The 20,835-nt window shown below is 45.4% G+C and overlaps 1 protein-coding gene across 1 annotated transcript in view; it reads right to left on the reverse strand.

Annotated features, from left to right (window-relative positions):
- Positions 1 to 299: 299 nt before the first annotated feature.
- LOC120997243 (cytochrome P450 2K4-like) overlaps positions 300 to 20,835 on the reverse strand; it is a 113,345-nt gene continuing 92,809 nt past the window's right edge. Inside the window, exons 9-10 of the mRNA XM_040427247.1 lie at positions 3,025 to 3,166; positions 300 to 695 (exon numbers count right to left, since the gene is read on the reverse strand). Of these exons, the coding sequence (XP_040283181.1) occupies positions 517 to 695; positions 3,025 to 3,166 (321 nt within the window). The 3' untranslated portion in view covers positions 300 to 516. The remainder of the gene's footprint in view (positions 696 to 3,024; positions 3,167 to 20,835) is intronic.

Genomic DNA, 20,835 nt, shown 5'->3' on the forward strand with positions numbered 1-20,835 from the left:
TATGTTGAATTTGGTTAAGGAGTCCAGCTTCTAATGAAACATTCAACACAATATTGTGACATGCTAGGAAAGTCATTGACAAGCTGTAATTCACATCACAACCACTGGATGGTCACACACAAACACATGTAGGATAGACATCTTGTGACAGAATATCATAAAATCACAATTTTAAAAAGCTGGTTATCTCACGCCAAACATCTCAGGATATGTTGAGCCAGGATGTAAGTTAAGGAAGCACACATCTGTAGAAGTAGTATGCATCTGATAGCTGGGGGTCTGTTTTTTAGAACCTATAGCTACCGGGAATATAGGACAGTAAGTAGTGCTTGAGACACCAATTGTGTCAATCAAAGTTGCAATGAGAGGAGAAGAAGGAGATAGTGGGTCAACCATGCTCTTCGCTCTTTCAATTGCAGTTTATTTGAGTGATATCATGATTTTACTTTTTACCTTTTTTAACCCAGGAAAAAAATAAACAACATTTTCCATTCAAGAATCAACAGATCTTATGGACTAGTTGCGAGATATGGCACAGATTTCAAAAGGTCTGGGGGAATTTGTAGTCCCTAATGCAGGTGTAAGGTCTAGTTTAGCTCCTGGTGAGGCCTTGAGTGTGAAATTTTGCAAAATTGATGTGAAAAACAGAAATAGCTCCATTTTAACCAAGTTTTCGCCAGGGCAACTTCTTTTGCCTATGAAAATAATAAAGAAACAATAATAATATAAATACTTACAAGTAATAATATTAACATAATATGTAGTAGTGCTTCTACTGTGTGAACATTCAGCAATATTTGGGTATGTAGAGGTGTAAAATGATTTTTTTTTTTACATTTAACAACCCCTAGAAGTACTAAATTAAAGTAGTATAACCTGAGGCTCCTGGGCCTCTCATATAGTACTGGCATCCTCAGGTTCCGACTGGCCCACAGGGGAACAGATGAATCCCTGGTGGGCATCTGAGCAAGAGTGGGCCCCCAGTCCCCCACCCCTTGCACAAGAGGCACAACGCACTGTAGACTAATTGCACTACATATGATATGAATAGGCAGCTTACAGCATCTCAACCAGCCTATGCGTTCATTAAAAAAAAATTGTGTGGCAGAGAAGACTTCCAGGCAGAGAGGAATACCAGCCAGTATTTTCTTTTTCCAGGGTCCTGCCTTCTCGAAGTCACTGAGGGGACCCCCATAATCAATAATTTTGAGTATATTACTGCTGTCTAAGCAGGTAGTATTTGCTTGTAGCTATACATCGGGCTCCTAGAAGGAATTTTACTGGTGGGTCCTAAGCACCCCAACACTGGGTCTCCTCATATGGAGAAGAGGGACCTTTTGAGCCCCCTCAGGCTCTGGGGTATGTCTACTTACATTGACGATCGTAATCATCTGGCCAGGTCTGAGCAACAGCTTAAAATATTCCATAAGCATTTCCATCAGTTTCCTCTCACTATTAGCTTAGATAATTAAAAATCTAAGACAACCCGTACAATGTCAATGAGAAGGGTTCGAGCACCAAGGCTGAAGCCCTTAGAGCACTGCGTTAGTAATGCATTTCTGCTCTGGGCACTCCCGCCTCTCCCATAATTGTCAGGATTGATGCTGCAGTACAAAACTACATCTGGAAGAGGAGTTGTGAGCTTCAGTTCCTACGTTTCCAGGTGTAGTCTTGTATCTCCTGCACATGAACAGCCTGAATCCGAGCTGCTCAGGAAAGAGAAGCAGATCTACTGTGCAAGCAGCAAGTCACAAAGCAGCGTAGGCACAAAAATGCAGGGTCTAGACGAGTTGCCAAGTCCTGTCAATCAAGGGGGAGGTGGAATGCTCAGAGCAGAGTGTGTTACAAAAGCAGTGCTCCAAGGGCTCTGTCCAGCTCTTGGTGCTCAAATCAGCACATTTACATAACACAAAACAACCCAGATATCTCGAGAACCATTCTACCGACAGAGATAACAATTATAATTTTAATCAGTATGATCAACCCTACCAGGCAACATGCCTGGTTTAATAGGGTTGATCATGTGACAGATGCCTTTTAAAATAAAAAAGCTTTGCATACTCAACCATTTCTCCAGCATCATTGTAGATGCTGGTCCAATACTCCCACTACTGTTTGGTTACAAATATTAGTGGAGATGTGCTTTCATATGGCAATGACTGCTACAGCATATTGTTCTCATTGGTCTACAGATGATTGGCTGCAGCGGTGATCAATCCAGGCACATTACTGTACATATCTCTGACTACTGTTAGCACCCAGTGATCACATTGTGTGGGGAGAGGGTTAGGTGATGGGGTGACAGAGGAAGCTCCCTCTTTCTGTCTAACCAACTAGGTGCCATCTATGCTACAGGCTGCAGCATCTAAGGCTTTAAAGGCTGGAATCAGCATTCTTTCCAATCCGGGTGGCTCCTGTAGAATGTTGTCTGTAATACTGTAATATACAGCTTGGATCTACTGCGTATGGATATATACTGTATACTGTACGGGAGCTCCGTACAGTATTAGAATGTATTGGCTCCGATGAGCCGAAGTTGTTACTTCGTGAAGTCTCACGATACTTTGTGTAATAACTTTGTGAATTAATTCTTACAGTAAAAAACTCTGGTTCGGTTTCAAGTGGTATCAAGGTTCGGTATCAAGGTTTTTTACAGAAATAATTATTACACAAAGTCTCGTGAAACTTTGCAAAGTAATAACTTCGGCTCATCGGAGCCCATACAGTCTAATAATGTACAGAGCTCCCGCTCTGTACAGTATTACAATGAAGTTTTATGTGAATCGACTTCAGATGAAGCATCCGAAGTCGATTCGCTCAGCCTTAGTCCTCATCTTAAAGGTATCAGTGAATGAGGACTCTCAAATCTTCTCTAGTGAGTAACAGCAGTGCAATGATAGGCCTTTGTTATGGTGGCTCAACTCTCTGCTGACAGATAAAGTTCTTTATAGTGGCCTCTTCTCTAGTATTGCCCATTTATAACCTGATCCATCCTACAATAATTTCTCCCAGTATGAATGTTACCTGTTGAGAACGGTATAAAGGTTTCACTCATTTTGAAATTTCCTTGTGAGTCAAGAAAGTGCTCTGGATAAAACTCATGTGGTTTCTCAAAGTATTCTTTGTCTTTGTGTATAGAATGCAGCACCGGGATGATTCGAGTTCCCTGGAGGTGGGAGAAAATACATATTATAGCTAACAAATAGTAAATTTTATTGTAGAAAGTTTGTATACGTTTTTGACCTAGATTTCTGACTTTCTGTGATAAGTGGATATGTTCTTTAAATGGCATCTGTCAGCAGATTTATACCTATGAAACTGTATGACCTGTTACGCTTGGCAGCTGAAGGCATCTGTGTTGGTCCCATGTTCATATGTGCCCTCATTGATGAGAAAAATAATGTTTTATATATGTAAATGAGCGTCTAGGAGCAACGAGGGCGTTGCTGTTACACCTAGAGGCTCTGCTCTCTCTGCAACTGTCACACCCTCTGCACTTTGATTGGGAGTGGTATCATGGCTTATCCCATGAATTAAAAAAAAGAAAAAATTATATATATATATATATATATATATATATATAAAATTAGAGATGGCCTTGCGGTTTGCCCGGCGGTCGTTTCGCAACGAACTTTGCTCGGTTGCGATTTACCGAACATGCGGCAAAGTTCGCATACGCCATTTTCTTTTGCATTGCGCTGAACTTTGACACATGACACATCCATCAGGTGGGACAGGACAGCCAATTGAGACGTTTTAGAAAATGAACACACCCCAACCCTATAACAGAACCCGATCTGGCAGCCATTTTACATAGTGTTTTACTGTGTTTTGCCAGTGTAGGGAGAGGTTGCTTTGTGGAGCAGGGACATATTGTTAGGGACACCAAATGCTAGCTTATAGGGCCACAAAAGTCATAGGTGTGATATACTGAGGGGTGTGATATACTTATAATCTAACATAGAAAGTATATTACAGTACATTTGTATTGTGCAGCAGTTGTGTGCGGTTCTGCTGCAATACCACAGCTAGATAGAGGGACAAACGCTATTGGAATAACTAATTGAAACTGGTGTGATATGCCTGTTGCCCCCAAAAAACTGATTAAGGGGTGTGATATACCTATTATATACTTTCTAACATGGAAAGTATATAGTGCATTTGTATTGTGTAGCAGTTGTGTACGATTCAGCTGCGATACCGCAGGTATATAGAGGGACAAGCGCTATTGGAACAACTATTTGCAACGGGTGTTATATACCCGTTGCCCAAAAAATAACTGATTGAGGGGTGCAATATACCTGCTTCCACAGAATACTGATTAAGGGGTTTGATATACCTGCTTCCACAAAATACTGATTGAGGGGTGCAATATACCTGCTTCCACCAAATATTGATTTAGGGGTTCTATATACCTGCTTCCACAAAATACTGATTAAGGGGATTGATTTACCTGCTCTCACAAAAAACTGATTGAGGGGTGCGATATACCTGCTTTCACAAAATATTGATTAAGAGGAGTGATATACCTGCTTCCACCAAATATTAATTGAGGCCTGCGATACACCTGCTTCCACAAAATACTGATTAAGGGGTTTGATATATCTGCTTCCACAAAATACTGATTAAGGGGTTTGATATATCTGCTTCCACCAAATATTGATTTAGGCCTGTGATATACCTGCTTCCACAAATACTGCTCTTCTCTAGAGACTTTGGCACAGGGTCATTTTGAAAATGACAGGCAGAGGAAGAGGCAGGTCGTTCTGCAGGGGTGGTAGGGGTCGGGCAGGTGTACCAGGCTGGAGCCTAAGTGCGAAGTTGGAGAATGTGCGTGCGATTACGTCACCAGAGCTGGTTGAGTGGCTCACTCAGCCTTCCGCTTCTGCACCCTCCTCATCCTCTGTATCTGCACCCTCCTCAATCTCTGCTGTGTGCACCCGCAAAGACACCACCATAGCCCCTCCACTCGAGTCAGAGGAAATATTTTCCCATCCATTCCCAGACCTTACCGATGCGCAGCCATTCTTGGCATCAGATGAGAAAGAGGAGGTAGCAACGGCCGCCACCCAGCAGTCTGATGACAGTACCCAGATCAGCTCAAGGAGGGTGGTCCCTGCTGTTGCTGCCTTCTCCGAGATCTCTAATTTCAGTGGTAGTGAAGGTGACTATGATGACTTGTCGATGGACGTCACGTGGGTGCCCACAAGAAAGAAAGAGGAGGGGAGGTCAGAGGAAGAGACGAAGCAGCAGATAGGGAGGAGAAGGAGGAGAAGCAGGCAGAACTCGCAGTGCACCAAAGGAAAATAGCAAACTGCAAATGTATCTGAAACTAGCCATCTATCATGCGCGGTCACATCTTGCGCTCCCAGGACGCCGGCACATGCCTCCACAGTGTGGGATTTTTTTTTACATGTCAGCTGCTGACAATAGTGTTGCCATCTCCAGCCTGTGCTGTCAACGCAAAAGTCATGGTCAGCCCAACACTCACCTAGGGATGACCGCCTTAAGAAGGCACCTAGCCTCCTATCACTGAGCCCAGTGGGAGCAATGCCGTCAGAACCCACAAAGCCACACTCCTGCGCTCCACGTCCTGCCTCTTCTCCTTCTCCTCTCTCTTCCCATTTGTCCGCCACTCCAACTTCCACCGTGCCGTCGTCGCTTTTATCTGGCAGAAGGCAGGCTTACGTGTCCCAAATGTTTGAGCATAAAAAGTTGATGACGCCGGATAACCCTCTTGCACAACGGCTGACAGCTGGCTTGTCGGAGCTGCTAGCCCGCCAACTACTGCCATATAAACTGGTGGACTCAGAGGCCTTTCTAAAATTTGTGGCCATTGGCACACCGCAATGGAAAGTCCCTGGAAGAAAATATTTCTCCCAGAACGGCATCCCAGAGCTATATGGCTACGTTCAGCGGAAAGTGAATATATCTATGGCACACAGTGTCGGTGCCAAGATACATCTGACCATAGACACGTGGTCTAGCAAACACGGGCAGGAAGGTACATAACTTTTACTGACCACTCTGTGAACTTTCTGACGGCCGTCAAAGATGTAACCCGTGGCACCCGTGTGGATTTGGTGTTACCGCCACGGATTGAATGCAGGCCTGCCTCTTCTTCTCCTCTTCCTACTCCATTCTCCGTATCCTCCTCGGCTGACTCCTCCTTTTCCACTGCTACTGCCTCTTCCGCTGCGCCCCCCAAGGTCCCCAGAACCTATTTGACGTGCCAGGTGAGACATTACCACATTGGTCCTGCACTGCTTTCAGCTCTGCGGACACAGGTCGATCAGTGGCTAACCCCGCTCAATTTGACAGATGGTAAAGTGGTGTGCAACAACGGTGCCAATCTGCTGAGCGTGCTGAAACAGGGCAAAATGACACACGTGTCATGCATGGCACATGTACTGAACCTAGTCATGCAGCGATTCGCTGCCAAATACCCCGGGGTCAAAGACGTCTTGCGGCAGGCCATTTTAGAAGATCTTACACGGCCATGGCTCGCCTAGCTGGCGTTCAGCGGCGACACCACCTGCCCGTCAGACGTCTGATTTGTGACAGCCCGACGCGCTGGAACTCCCCCTTGTATATGCTTGATAGGCTGCACCAGCAGTAACGTACCGTTAAAGGGAACCTGTCACCGGGATTTTGGGTATAGAGCGGAGGACATGGGTTGCTAGATGGCCACTAGCACATCTGCAATATCCAGCCCCCATAGCTCTCTGTGGTTTTATTGTGTAAAAAAACCTGATTTGATACATATGCAAATTAACCTGAGATGAGTCAGAGCTTGAAAATATGACTCATCTCTGGTTACACAAGTAAGATATGACTCTTATGTTAATTTGCATATGGATCAAATCGTTTTTTTTTACACAATAAAAGCACACAGAGCTATGGGGACTGGGTATTGTGGATGTGGTAGCGGCCATCTAGCAACCCATGTCCTCAGCTCCATACACAAAATCCAGGTGACAGGTTCCCTTTAACGACTACCTGTACAAACTCTGCAGCAGGACAGGTTCTGAGGAGCTTGGTTTCTTTTTACCGCACTAGTGGCTGCTCATGCGCGACGCATGCAGACTTCTGCAGCCATTTGATGAGATAACCAAACTGGTCAGTCGCAGCCAGGGCGCCATCAGTGGCATCATACCTTACGCCTTCTTTCTGGAGCATGCATTACGTTGTGTCATTGATCAAGCTGTCGATGAGCAGTAGTTGGAAGATGTTGAAGTCTTAATACTGAATGAATTCCCAGGGGGGCTACTTCATCTGAGACACGTCAGCAGGAGTGTGAAGAGGAGGAGGGGAGGAGAATGATGGCTGGGGGGAGGAGGAAGAGAAGGAGCAAGAAGAGCAGGCTTTGACGGGGACTTTGAACTTTTCGGAGATCCCTGATGTTGTCCGTGGCTGGGGGGAGGAGACTGAGGACGACATTATCCTGGGCGGAAAGCAGGAGCCAGGCCACTTCTCCGCTTCCAATTTAGTGCAAATGGGGGCCTTCGTGCTCCAGTGTTTGAAGAGGGACTCCCGTATAAAAAGCATAAAGGGCAAGGACCAGTACTGGGTGGCAACGTACTTAGACCTCCGGTACAAACACAAAATGGCGGACATGTTACCAGCATCACAGAGAACTGGCATAATGCAGCATTTCCAGGCCTTGCTGAGAGAGATGCTGCATTCTGCTGTTGCGGGCGCTGGCAGAGGAATTTCCACCCACAGCGAAACATGTGCGGGTACCAATCTTACCGCGCCTGCAAGAAGAGGGCAGTTTGAAGATGTGTTGGTCACTTTGGATATGAGATCATTCTTGCAGCCAGCCCATTGAGAGCTGCCCTCCGGATCCAGCCTAGACCGACAGGTGTCCAACTAACCCGTTAACCCGATGTGGAAGCTCTGAGAAGCGAGGAACCCCTGAACTACTGGATGTGCAGGCTTGATCTGTGGCTAGAGCTGGCACAATTTGCCATGGAACTCTTGGATTGCCCCTCTTCGAGTGTCCTGTCCGAAAGGACGTTCAGCGCAGTAGGGGGATCGTGACCGATAAGCGCACTCGCCTACCTCACGACAGTGTGGACTAAATCACATTTCTAAAAATGAATGAGGCATGGATCTCAGAGGAATTAAACACCTGTGATGACCACGTGTAATTGAATTTTCTCATGCCTGCCCACACAAATCCGCCACCACCCAGAACAAAGAATTGTCCTTGTCTTATGTATATACAGCAGCATAAAAGGCCTTTTCTGTCATGTGAATGCCTAATTTTGGGGGCCTGTACTTCACTGGCCTACAGTAAAATTGTTACAGTGACCGCCTCATGTACCTCCAGCCACATAATCACTTGTTCTTTTCTGTCAAGTGAATGCCTAATTTTTGGGGCCTGTACTGGTGTTATGGACTATTGAAACAGAATGGATACTTGTATATATATATATATATATATTTTTTTTTTTATACTTATGTGTCATACATATAACTAAGATGGACCCAATCCCCAGCCAGCACTTAGTAGAAACATTCTGCCTCCTGGCTGGCAGTACGCCCAAGTAGGCAGACAGCTTTCCCACTATCTTAAAGATGGGGGAAAGGAGCACAATCCTAAAGCCCTAGCAGTGAGGGGGGCTGCAGAGCTGTGAGCTGGTTTCTTAAGTCAGCCTGTTACACAGCACTTGAGAAAGGAGAAGAAGGGGGGCATGGAGCTGCGGGCTTAAAGGGGTATTCCCAACACGCTGTTTCATACTTACCTGCTCCCGGCGCGCTGTCACTTCCTGGTTTCGGCAGGGGGCGGGCTCCATCTTGATTGAAGTATTCTGGAACGCGCATGCCGCCGGGAGAAGATTTAACAGTGATCATTAAGATGGGAATACCCCTTTAATACATTTTCACTTCACCTCTGCCTAGAGTGTTATCTCCTATCTCTTCTTAACCAATAAAAATGCACCACATTTAGTTACCTCCCACTAGGAGGGTATATTCTGTATGAACACCTTATAAACTATAGAGATTTTGCTTTGACCCCAGCGTGTGTGTTTTTGCTTAATTTCTCAGTGCACGTAATGACAATATCTACTAATTTGGAGCAGTACATTAACCTACCTGGTATCTTGACCAGATCCAAAACACTGGCCTACAGTAAAATTGTTATCCACTGTCCATCTAATATACCTCCAGCCACATAATCACTTGATGTTTTTACTCCCGTGTCCTAAAATAAAATTTTTCAAGGCTCCAGCAGGGCACATTTTTGAGAGTTTCCCTTTAAGACGCATAAAAATGGCCCCTGATTAAAATACATATATTTTGTGGGAATTTTTGCCATTGATCCCACTCTGGTATGTCACTGTCCATGTTGTGGGACTATTTGGCACTTCTAGTAAGTATTTGGTGGCTGCAAATATGAGCTGAAGGTTTTTCAGGTTTGCCTGTCATTAAAGTGAATGGGGCTCGCTGCGAACGCGCACTGCGCGAACATTTGATGTTTGTCCATCACTATATATAATGCACACCATTATTTTATCTACTGTATTGTAAGGAAGGGTTAATGTTTGCTCTGTTGTCATCTAATAACCCTTATCTGTAAATTACTAAAAGGTTATAAACATTTATTTAACCCCTTAAGGACCTAGGACGTACCGGTACGCCCTATTTCCCGAGTCCTTAAGGACCGAGGACGTACCGGTACGTCCTGACTTAAAATCGAAACTCCGGCGCCGCAGGGGTTAATCGGAACGGGATTTCGGCTGAAATCATTCAGCCGGCATCCCGTAACAATGCAGGGGGGGGTCATTTGACCCCCCCGTATCGGCGATCGCAGAAAACCGCAGGTCTGAATTGCGTTTCCGGTCCATTCGGGTGTCCTGTGACCCGATGAACCGGAAAAAGACTGCGATCGGTGGCGTAATTATACACCACCTATCACAGTCCGAGGATTTGGAGAGGCGGTGCTGGCCCTGGTGCTGAATGCCGCTGTCCAGGGTGCTGATTGGTGCAGGGGAGAGAGGCGCGAGATTCAAACTTCCTGCGCTCCTCTCTCCCCTCCTCTTCCTGTCCAGCACCCTGACCGTGCAGCATCATCCAGCACCAGCTCCTGTGTCCCCCTAATCGGAATCCATCACCCTCCTGCACCCATCGCCACCCAGGTAGGTTAGGGTCAGTGAGGGAGAGGCACCGTTAGGCAGGGAAAGAAGGGAAAAGTAAGTTAGAAAAAAAAAAAAAAAAAAGTACTTTTATTCCAAACTTCCAAACTTCCATCTAACCCTAACCCAGACCCCCCCTGCCACTTGCCCCCCCCTCCAGCCCCCCCTCCCCACCAGCCCCCCCCCACCAGCCTCCCCCCCTCACCACCACTTTTTTTTTTCTGCGTGCGCTGACTGGCCGGCACTTTTTAGCGTCCGTCCACTGTTAGCGCATTGCCCGCCCCACCACCCCACCACCCCACCGACCGCTGATCAGCGTTGTACCGCTGATCAGCAAGTTTTAACTTTTTTTTTTCCTAACACTTGCCCATTTTTTTGCCTGGACTTTTTAGTAAGCGAACACCCGTTGCCCCCACACACACGCACATATAATAAAGTTTGCCACACACGCACACCTACACGCACACACACCCATGGCCCGCCGGATGTTCTCGGCCGAGTAGGCATACGCCCAGATTGCCTCCGACTCTGAGAGCCCCAGTGAGGATGAGGATGACCCCACATTCCTTTTATCATCCGCATCCTCCTCATCATCATCTGATGACGATGAGCCACCAAGGCGGCGGAGACGCCGCCAGGCGGAGCCAGGGGCCCCACATGCCAGGGATCCTGTGGCCCACCCTAGTACGAGCCGCCCTGGGGTTCGTACTGGTTTCCCGGCCCACCAAATAAGTCCACCGGAGCCCCCTGCCGATGAACTTAGCTGGTGTCCCCCAGTGGACTTTGAGCCTGAGATTCCGGATTTTGCTGGCAATCCTGGAATCCAGATTCCCACAGTGGGGTTTACTGAAATAGACTATTTTAGTTTTTTTTTCAGTAACTCACTGGTGAATTTGATGGTGGAGCAGACGAATCTGTACGCCCAACAGTTCGTCGCTCAAAACCCAGGCTCAGTTTTGGCTAGACCCGGTGGCTGGACGCCGGTCAGTGCAGCCGAAATGAGGACATTTTGGGGCCTCGTGCTGCATATGGGTCTAGTCCAAAAACCCAGTGTCAGGCAATACTGGAGTGGGGACGTCCTATACCAGACCCCACTGTACAGTATGGTCATGATACGTCACCGGTTTGAGGCCATCCGGAAATGTCTGCATTATTCCGATAATGCAGCATGTCCACCCCGAGGTGATCCTGCCTATGACCGGCTGTATAAGATACGGCCGGTCATCGATCACTTTGGGGCCACATTTCAGCAGGCCTACGTACCTGGAAGGGAGGTCGCGGTTGATGAGTCTCTCGTTGCGTTCAAGGGGAGACTCAGTTTCCGCCAATATATTCCCACAAAGCGGGCGAGGTATGGCGTGAAGCTATACAAAATTTGTGAGAGTGCCTCAGGGTACACTTACAAATTTCGTGTGTACGAGGGGCGAGATTCCTGTATTGAACCCCCAGAATGTCCCCCCACTCTGGGTGTTAGCGGGAAACTCGTGTGGGACCTTATGTACCCACTGCTGGATAATGGTTACCACTTGTACGTGGATAACTTTTATACCAGCATTCCCTTGTTCAGGTCCCTTGCCGCCAGATCCACGTTCGCTTGTGGGACCGTGCGGAAAAATCAACGCGGCCTCCCTGCCTACCCCCTCCAGGTACCTATCCCCAGGGGTGAGACCCGTGCACTTACCAGTGGAAACCTGTTGCTGGTCAGGTATAAGGACAAGAGGGATGTCCTTATGCTGTCCACAATCCACGGTAACGGCATCACCCCTGTCCCTGTGCGAGGTACCGCGGCAACGGTCCTCAAGCCCGATTGTATCGTCTACTACAATCGGTATATGGGAGGAGTTGATCTCTCTGATCAAGTCCTCACGCCATATAATGCCATGCGCAAAACCCGGGCATGGTACAAAAAAGTTGCGGTCTACTTGGTACAGGTTGCCATGTACAACTCTTTTGTACTATCCCGAAGCGCTGGCAGCACAGGGACATTCCTCCAGTTCTATGAGGCAGTCCTCAAGGACCTGATCTTTTCGGACCGGGAAAGAGCAGGCCGGAGTACCTCGGGAATTGGAGGCGCCCGGATCGTCCCTGGCCAACACTTTCCAGGTGTGGTCCCCCATACTGGAAAGAAGGGACGAACCCAAAAAAAGTGCAGAGTGTGTCACAAGAGGGGGATACGGAAGGACACCACTACTCAATGTGACACTTGCCCCGATCATCCGGGCCTCTGCATTATCAATTGCTTCAGGGAGTATCACACTTCCATGGAGTACTAAATTTTTATAATCCTCAACAGTCCACTAGAGAACATAAAACACAATGGCTCTCAGACTTTGGAGACACGGAAACAATTTTTCTTTCCCCAAAAAATATTAGTTTTAGAGCAGGCATCCTCAAACTGCGGCCCTCCAGATGTTGTAAAACTATAACTCCCAGCATGCCCAGACAACCTACAGCCATCAGCAGGGCATGGTGGGAATTGTAGTTTTACAATATCTGGACGGCCGCAGTTTTAGGATGCCTGCTTAGTGTCTCCAAAGAATAAGAGCCATACATATTGGGCATCGTCGCGTGCGTAAAAGTCGTCGCTATAAAAATAACTTTTGACCAAACGCCTCGGATGAACGGTGTTAAAAATATAAAATAAAAACTGTGCCAAAACACCCATTTTTGGGCAAAATTTCAATTTGAATCCATTTTGCCGGTAATAAAGCAAGGGTTAACAGCCAAACAAAACTAAATATTTATTGCCCCGATTCTGTAGTTTGCAGAAACACCCCATACTGTATGTGGTCGTAAATGGTTATATAGCAGCACGGCAGGGCATAGAACGAAGGGAACTCCATATGGTTTCTGGAAGGCAGATTTTGATGGACAGTTTTTTTTTTTGACACCATGTCCCATTAGAAGCCCCCCCTGATGTAGCCTAGACTAGAAACTCCAAAAAAGTGACCCCATCTAAGAAACTACACCCCTCAAGGTATTCAAAAGTTACTTTACAAACTATGTTAACCCTTTAGGTGTTCCACAAAACCAAATAGTGAATGTAGAAACAATTTTTGAATTAATTTTTTTTGTTACATTGCCTCTAAAAAGAGTAATATAGAGCAACCAAAAATCAAATTTACCCCAAAAATAGTCCCAAAACAACAACCACCTTATCCCGTAGTTTCCTAGATGGGGTCACTTTTATGGAGTTTCTACTCTAGGGGTGCATCAGGGGGCTTGAAAGGGTACATGGTGTCAATAAACCAGTCCAGCAAAATCTGCCTTCCAAAAACCATATGACGTTCCCCTTCTTCTATGTCCTGCCGTTTAGCCAAATAGTAGTTTACGACCACATATGGGGTGTTTTTGCAAACTACAGAATCAGGGCAACCCATTTTGAGTGTTGTTTGGCAGTTAACCCTTGTTTTACTCCTGGAAAAAATTGATTATATTGGAAAATTTTCCAAAAAATAGAAATTTCAAAATTGTTTCTCCATCTGCCATTAACTCTTGTGGAACACCTAAAGGGTTAACAAAGTTTGTAAACCCAGTTTTGAATACCTTGAGGGGTGTACTTTCTTAGATGGAGTCACTTTTTTAAAATTTCTATTCTAGGGGTGCAACAGGGGGCTTCAAATGGGACATGGTATAAACAAAACCAGTCCTGCCAAATCTGCCTTCCAAAACCCATATGGTGTTCCCCTCCTTCTATGTGCTACCGTTCGGCCAAACAGTAGTTTACGACCACATATGGGGTGTTTATGCAAACTACAGAATCAGGGCAACCCATTTTGAGTGTTGTTTGGCAGTTAACCCTTGTTTTACTCCTGGAAAAAATTGATTATATTGGAAAGTTTTCCAAAAAATTGAAATTTCAAAATTGTTTTTCCATCTGCCATTAACTCTTGTGGAACACCTAAAGGGTTAACAAAGTTTGTAAACCCAGTTTTGAATACCTTGAGGGGTGTACTTTCTTAGATGGAGTCACTTTTTTGAAATTTCTATTCTAGGGGTGCAACAGGGGGCTTCAAATGGGACATGGTATAAACAAAACCAGTCCTGCCAAATCTGCCTTCCAAAACCCATATGGTGTTCCCCTCCTTCTATGTGCTACCGTTCGGCCAAACAGTAGTTTACGACTACATATGGGGTGTTTCTGCAAACTACAGAATCAGGGCAACCCATTTTGAGTGTTGTTTGGCAGTTAACCTTTGTTTTACTCCTGGAAAAAATTGATTATATTGGAAAATTTTCCAAAAAATAGAAATTTAAAAATTGTTTCTCCATCTGCCATTAACTCTTGTGGAACACCTAAAGGGTTAACAAAGTTTGTAAACCCAGTTTTGAATACCTTGAGGGGTGTACTTTCTTAGATGGAGTCACTTTTTTGAAATTTCTATTCTAGGGGTGCAACAGGGGGCTTCAAATGGGACATGGTATAAACAAAACCAGTCCTGCCAAATCTGCCTTCCAAAACCCATATGGTGTTCCCCTCCTTCTATGTGCTACCGTTTGGCCAAACAGTAGTTTACGACCACATATGGGGTGTTTTTGCAAACTACAGAATCAGGGCAACCCATTTTGAGTGTTGTTTGGCAGTTAACCTTTGTTTTGCTCCTGGAAAAAATGGATTATATTGAAAAATTTTCCAAAAAATATAAATTTCAAAATTGTTTCTCCATCTGCCATTAACTCTTGTGGAAGACCTAAAGGGTTAATAAAGTTTGAAAAAACAGTTTTGAATACCTTGAGGGGTGTAGTTTCTAGAATGGGGTCATTTTTGGGAGGTTTCTATTATCTAAGCCTCACAATATGACTTCAAACCTGAACTGGTCCATAAAAAGTGGGATTTTGAAGATTTCTGAAAATTTCAAAATTTGCTTCTAAACTTCTAAGCCTTGTAACATCCCCAAAAAATAAAATATCATTCCCAAAATGCTGCAAACATGAAGTAGACATATAGGGAATGTAAAGTCATCACAATTTTTGGGGGTATAACTATGTATTACAGAGGTAGAGAAACTGAAAATTTGAAATTTGCTACTTTTTCAAAATTTACGGTAAAAATTGTATTTTTTTATGCAAAAAAATTAACTTTTTTGACCCAATTTTAGCAGTGTCATGAAGTACAATATGTGACGAAAAAACAATCTTAGAACGGCCTGGGTAAGTCAAAGCGTTTTAAAGTTATGAGCACTTAAAGTGACACTGGTCAGATTTGCAAAAAATGGCCTGGTCCTTAAGGTGAAAATGAGCCCGATCCTTAAGGGGTTAAGTCACAATCTTATCAGTAAGATAAGGATTGAGCTGTAAGGATTGTTTATAAGGTCAGAGATCGGAAATAAGGAGCCCATCAGCCCACTGCCTGACGGAGCAGAGAGAAAATTCAGAACCAGCTACTAGATAAACTAAAAGCTGTGCAGGAAAAATGGCTCAATATTTTTAATAAAGACCAAATGAAAAGATTTTTAGCTCAAAAGGAGTACGATGCAATAATAAATAAAAATTGCCACCAAAGCTATACATAGCCTTTAAGTTCAGCTTCAAAGCCACATTACAGATGTATTTGCCAGTGTGACATTTGTGCACAACACACATGTTAAGCAATATTCTGGGACCATTTTGGTCAATCTAGGTCTTTTTGGAACATTATAGGGGTCATTTACTATACTGAAATACGCCTAAATTAGGCGTATTTCAGGCACAGATGGCGCAATGGTTAATTGCGGCACTATGTGCGACTTCGACCCGCTCACGTCCGGTCTAAAATTGTGAGCATGGCATGGGCGGGGAATGGTACAGGCAGGTAGGCCCGTCTCATTCATCATTTTCTAGGCCTGTTTCAGGTGTAGAAAATTCTCTAAATGTTAGACAGCTCGGAAGCTGTCTTAAATTTAGAACTGGTGCTGGATGTGCCGAAGTTATGGAGAGGCCTGCGCCTCATAACTTCAGCCTTTATTAACCACCTCCGGACCGCCTAACGCAGATTCGCGTTCCAGAGGTGGCAGCCCCAGGCACAGTCACGCATCTACGCGTCATCTCGCGAGACGCGAGATTTCCTGTGAACGCGCGCACACAGGCGCGCGCGTTCACAGGATCGGAAGGTAAGCGAGTGGATCTCCAGTCTGCCAGCGGCGATCGTTCGCTGGCAGGCTGGAGATGTGATTTTTTTAACCCCTAACAGGTATATTAGACGCTGTTTTGATAACAGCGTCTAATATACCTGCTACCTGGTCCTCTGGTGGTCCCCTTTGTTTGGATCGACCACCAGAGGACACAGATAGCTCAGTAATATGTTGCACCAAGCACCACTACACTACACCCCCCCCTGTCACTTATTAACCCCTTATTCACCCTTGATCACCCTTGATCACCCCTGATCACCCCATATAGACTCCCTGATCACCCCCCTGTCATTGATTACCCCCCTGTCATTGATCACCCCCCTGTAAAGCTCCATTCAGATGTCCGCATGATTTTTACGGATCCACTGATAGATGGATCGGATCCGCAAAACGCATACGGACGTCTGAATGGAACCTTACAGGGGCGTGATCAATGACTGTGGTGATCACCCCATATAGACTCCCTGATCACCCCCCTGTCATTGATCACCCCCCTGCAAAGCTCCATTCAGATGTCCGCATGATTTTTACGGATCCACTGATAAATGGATCGGATCCGCAAAACGCATACGGACGTCTGAATGGAGCCTTACAGGGGCGTGATCAATGACTGTGGTGATCACCCCATATAGACTCCCTGATCACCCCCCTGTTATTGATTACCCCCCTGTCATTGATCACCCCCCTGTAAAGCTCCATTCAGATGTCCGCATGATTTTTACGGATCCACTGATAGATGGATCGGATCCGCAAAACGCATACGGACGTCTGAATGGAGCCTTACAGGGGCGTGATCAATGACTGTGGTGATCACCCCATATAGACTCCCTGATCACCCCCCTGTCATTGATCACCCCCCTGTAAAGCTCCATTCAGATGTCCGCATAATTTTTACGGATCCACTGATAGATGGATCGGATCCGCAAAACGCATACGGACGTCTGAATGGAGCCTTACAGGGGCGTGATCAATGACTGTGGTGATCACCCCATATAGACTCCCTGATCACCCCCCTGTCATTGATTACCCCCCTGTCATTGATCACCCCCCTGTAAAGCTCCATTCAGATGTCCGCATGATTTTTACGGATCCACGGATACATGGATCGGATCAGCAAAACACATACGGACATCTGAATGGAGCCTTACAGGGGCGTGATCAATGACTGTGGTGATCACCCCATATAGACTCCCTGATCACCCCCCTGTCATTGATCACCCCCCTGTAAAGCTCCATTCAGATGTCCGCATGATTTTTACGGATCCACTGATAAATGGATCGGATCCGCAAAACGCATACGGACGTCTGAATGGAGCCTTACAGGGGCGTGATCAATGACTGTGTGATCACCCCATATAGACTCCCTGATCACCCCCCTGTTATTGATTACCCCCCTGTCATTGATCACCCCCCTGTAAAGCTCCATTCAGATGTCCGCATGATTTTTACGGATCCACTGATAGATGGATCGGATCCGCAAAACGCATACGGACGTCTGAATGGAGCCTTACAGGGGCGTGATCAATGACTGTGGTGATCACCCCATATAGACTCCCATTGATCACCCCCTGTAAAGCTCCATTCAGATGTCCGCATGATTTTTACGGATCCAGTGATAGATGGATCGGATCCCCAAAACGCATACGGACGTCTGAATGGAGCCTTACAGGGGCGTGATCAATGACTGTGGTGATCACCCCATATAGACTGATCCACTGATAGATGGATCCGAATACCTTGGGGTCTCTTATTTCCAAAATGGGGTCACTTGTGGGGTAGTTATACTGCCCTGGCATTCTAGGTGCCCAAATGTGTGGTAAGGAGTTTGAAAACAAACTCCACTGATAGATGGATAGGATCCGCAAAACGCATACGGACGTCTGAATGGAGCCTTACAGGGGCGTGATCAATGACTGTGGTGATCACCCCATATAGACTCCCTGATCACCCCCCTGTCATTGATCACCCCCCTGTAAAGCTCCATTCAGATGTCCGCATGATTTTTACGGATCCACTGATAGATGGATCGGATCCGCAAAACGCATACGGACGTCTGAATGGAGCCTTACAGGGGCGTGATCAATGACTGTGGTGATCACCCCATATAGACTCTCTGATCACCCCCCTGTCATTGATTACCCCCCTGTCATTGATCACCCCCCTGTAAAGCTCCATTCAGATGTCCGCATGATTTTTACGGATCCACGGATACATGGATCGGATCAGCAAAACACATACTGTACAGACATCTGAATGGAGCCTTACAGGGGGTGATCAATGACAGGGGGGTGATCACCCCATATAGACTCCCTGATCACCCCCCTGTCATTGATCACCCCCCTGTCATTGATCCCCCCCCCCCTGTAAGGCTCCATTCAGACATTTTTTTGGCCCAAGTTAGCGGATACCCCTCACGGAATCCAAATGCGTAAAAATGTTTAGACATTTATATTCCAGACTTCTTCTCACGCTTTAGGGCCCCTAGAATGCCAGGGCAGTATAAATACCCCACATGTGACCCCATTTTGGAAAGAAGACACCCCAAGGTATTCCGTGAGGGGCATATTGAGTCCATGAAAGATTGAAATTTTTGTCCCAAGTTAGCGGAAAGGGAGACTTTGTGAGAACAAAATAAAAAAAAATCAATTTCCGCTAACTTGTGCCAAAATTATTTTTTTTCTATGAACTCGCCATGCCCCTCATTGAATACCTTGGGGTGTCTTCTTTCCAAAATGGGGTCACATGTGGGGTATTTATACTGCCCTGGCATTTTAGGGTCCCCAAAGCGTGAGAAGAAGTCTGGTATCCAAATGTCTAAAAATGCCCTCCTAAAAGGAATTTGGGCACCTTTGCCCACCTAGGCTGCAAAAAAGTGTCACACGTGTGGTATCTCCGTATTCAGGAGAAGTTGGGGAATGTGTTTTGGGGTGTTACATATACCCATGCTGGGTGAGATAAATATCTTGGTCAAATGCCAACTTTGTATAAAAAAATGGGAAAAGTTGTCTTTTGCCAAGATATTTATCTCACCCAGCATGGGTATATGTAAAATGACACCGCAAAACACATTCCCCAACTTCTCCTGAATACGGCGATACCACATGTGTGACACTTTTTTGCAGCCTAGGTGGGCAAAGGTGCCCAAATTCCAAAGAGCACCTTTAGGATTTCACAGGTCATTTACCTACTTACCACACATTAGGGCCCCTGGAAAATGCCAGGGCAGTATAACTACCCCACAAGTGACCCCATTTTGGAAAGAAGACACCCCAAGGTATTCCGTGAGGGGCATGGCGAGTTCCTAGAATTTTTTATTTTTTGTCACAAGTTAGTGGAAAATGATGTTTTTTTTTTCATGCAAAGTCTCATATTCCACTAACTTGTGACAAAAAATAAAAACTTCCATGAACTCACTATGCCCATCAGCGAATACCTTGGGGTCTCTTATTTCCAAAATGGGGTCACTTGTGGGGTAGTTATACTGCCCTGGCATTCTAGGTGCCCAAATGTGTGGTAAGGAGTTTGAAATCAAATTCTGTAAAAAATGACCAGTGAAATCCGAAAGGTGCTCTTTGGAATATGGGCCCCTTTGCCCACCTAGGCTGCAAAAAAGTGTCACACATCTGGTATCTCCGTACTCAGGAGAAGTTGGGGAATGTGTTTTGGGGTGTCATTTTACATATACCCATGCTGGGTGAGAGAAATATCTTGGCAAAAGACAACTTTTCCCATTTTTTTATACAAAGTTGGCATTTGACCAAGATATTTATCTCACCCAGCATGGGTATATGTAAAAAGACACCCCAAAACACATTCCTCAACTTCTCCTGAATACAGAGATACCAGATGTGTGACACTTTTTTGCAGCCTAGGTGGGCAAAGGGGCCCATATTCCAAAGAGCACCTTTCGGATTTCACTGGTCATTTTTTACTGAATTTGATTTCAAACTCCTTACCACACATTTGGGCCCCTAGAATGCCAGGGCAGTATAACTACCCCACAAGTGACCCCATTTTGGAAAGAAGACACCCCAAGGTATTCCGTGAGGGGCATGGCGAGTTCATAGAATTTTTTATTTTTTGTCACAAGTTAGTGGAAAATGATGATTTTTTTTTATTTATTTTTTTCATACAAAGTCTCATATTCCACTAACTTGTGACAAAAAATAAAAACTTCCATGAACTCACTATGCCCATCAGCGAATACCTTGGGGTCTCTTCTTTCCAAAATGGGGTCACTTGTGGGGTAGTTATACTGCCCTGGCATTTTCCAGGGGCCCTAATGTGTGGTAAGGTATTTCGTGATGGGCATAGTGAGTTCATAGAACTTTTTATTTTTTGTCACAAGTTAGTGGAATATGAGACTTTGTAAGAAAAAAAAAAAAAAATCATCATTTTCCGCTAACTTGTGACAAAAAATAAAAAGTTCTATGAACTCACTATGCCCATCAGCGAATACCTTAGGGTGTCTACTTTCAGAAATGGGGTCATTTGTGGGGTGTTTGTACTGTCTGGCCATTGTAGAACCTCAGGAAACATGACAGGTGCTCAGAAAGTCAGAGCTGCTTCAAAAAGCGTAAATT

The sequence above is a fragment of the Bufo bufo genome, chromosome 4 (assembly GCF_905171765.1).
Source record: "Bufo bufo chromosome 4, aBufBuf1.1, whole genome shotgun sequence".
NCBI lineage: Eukaryota > Metazoa > Chordata > Amphibia > Anura > Bufonidae > Bufo > Bufo bufo.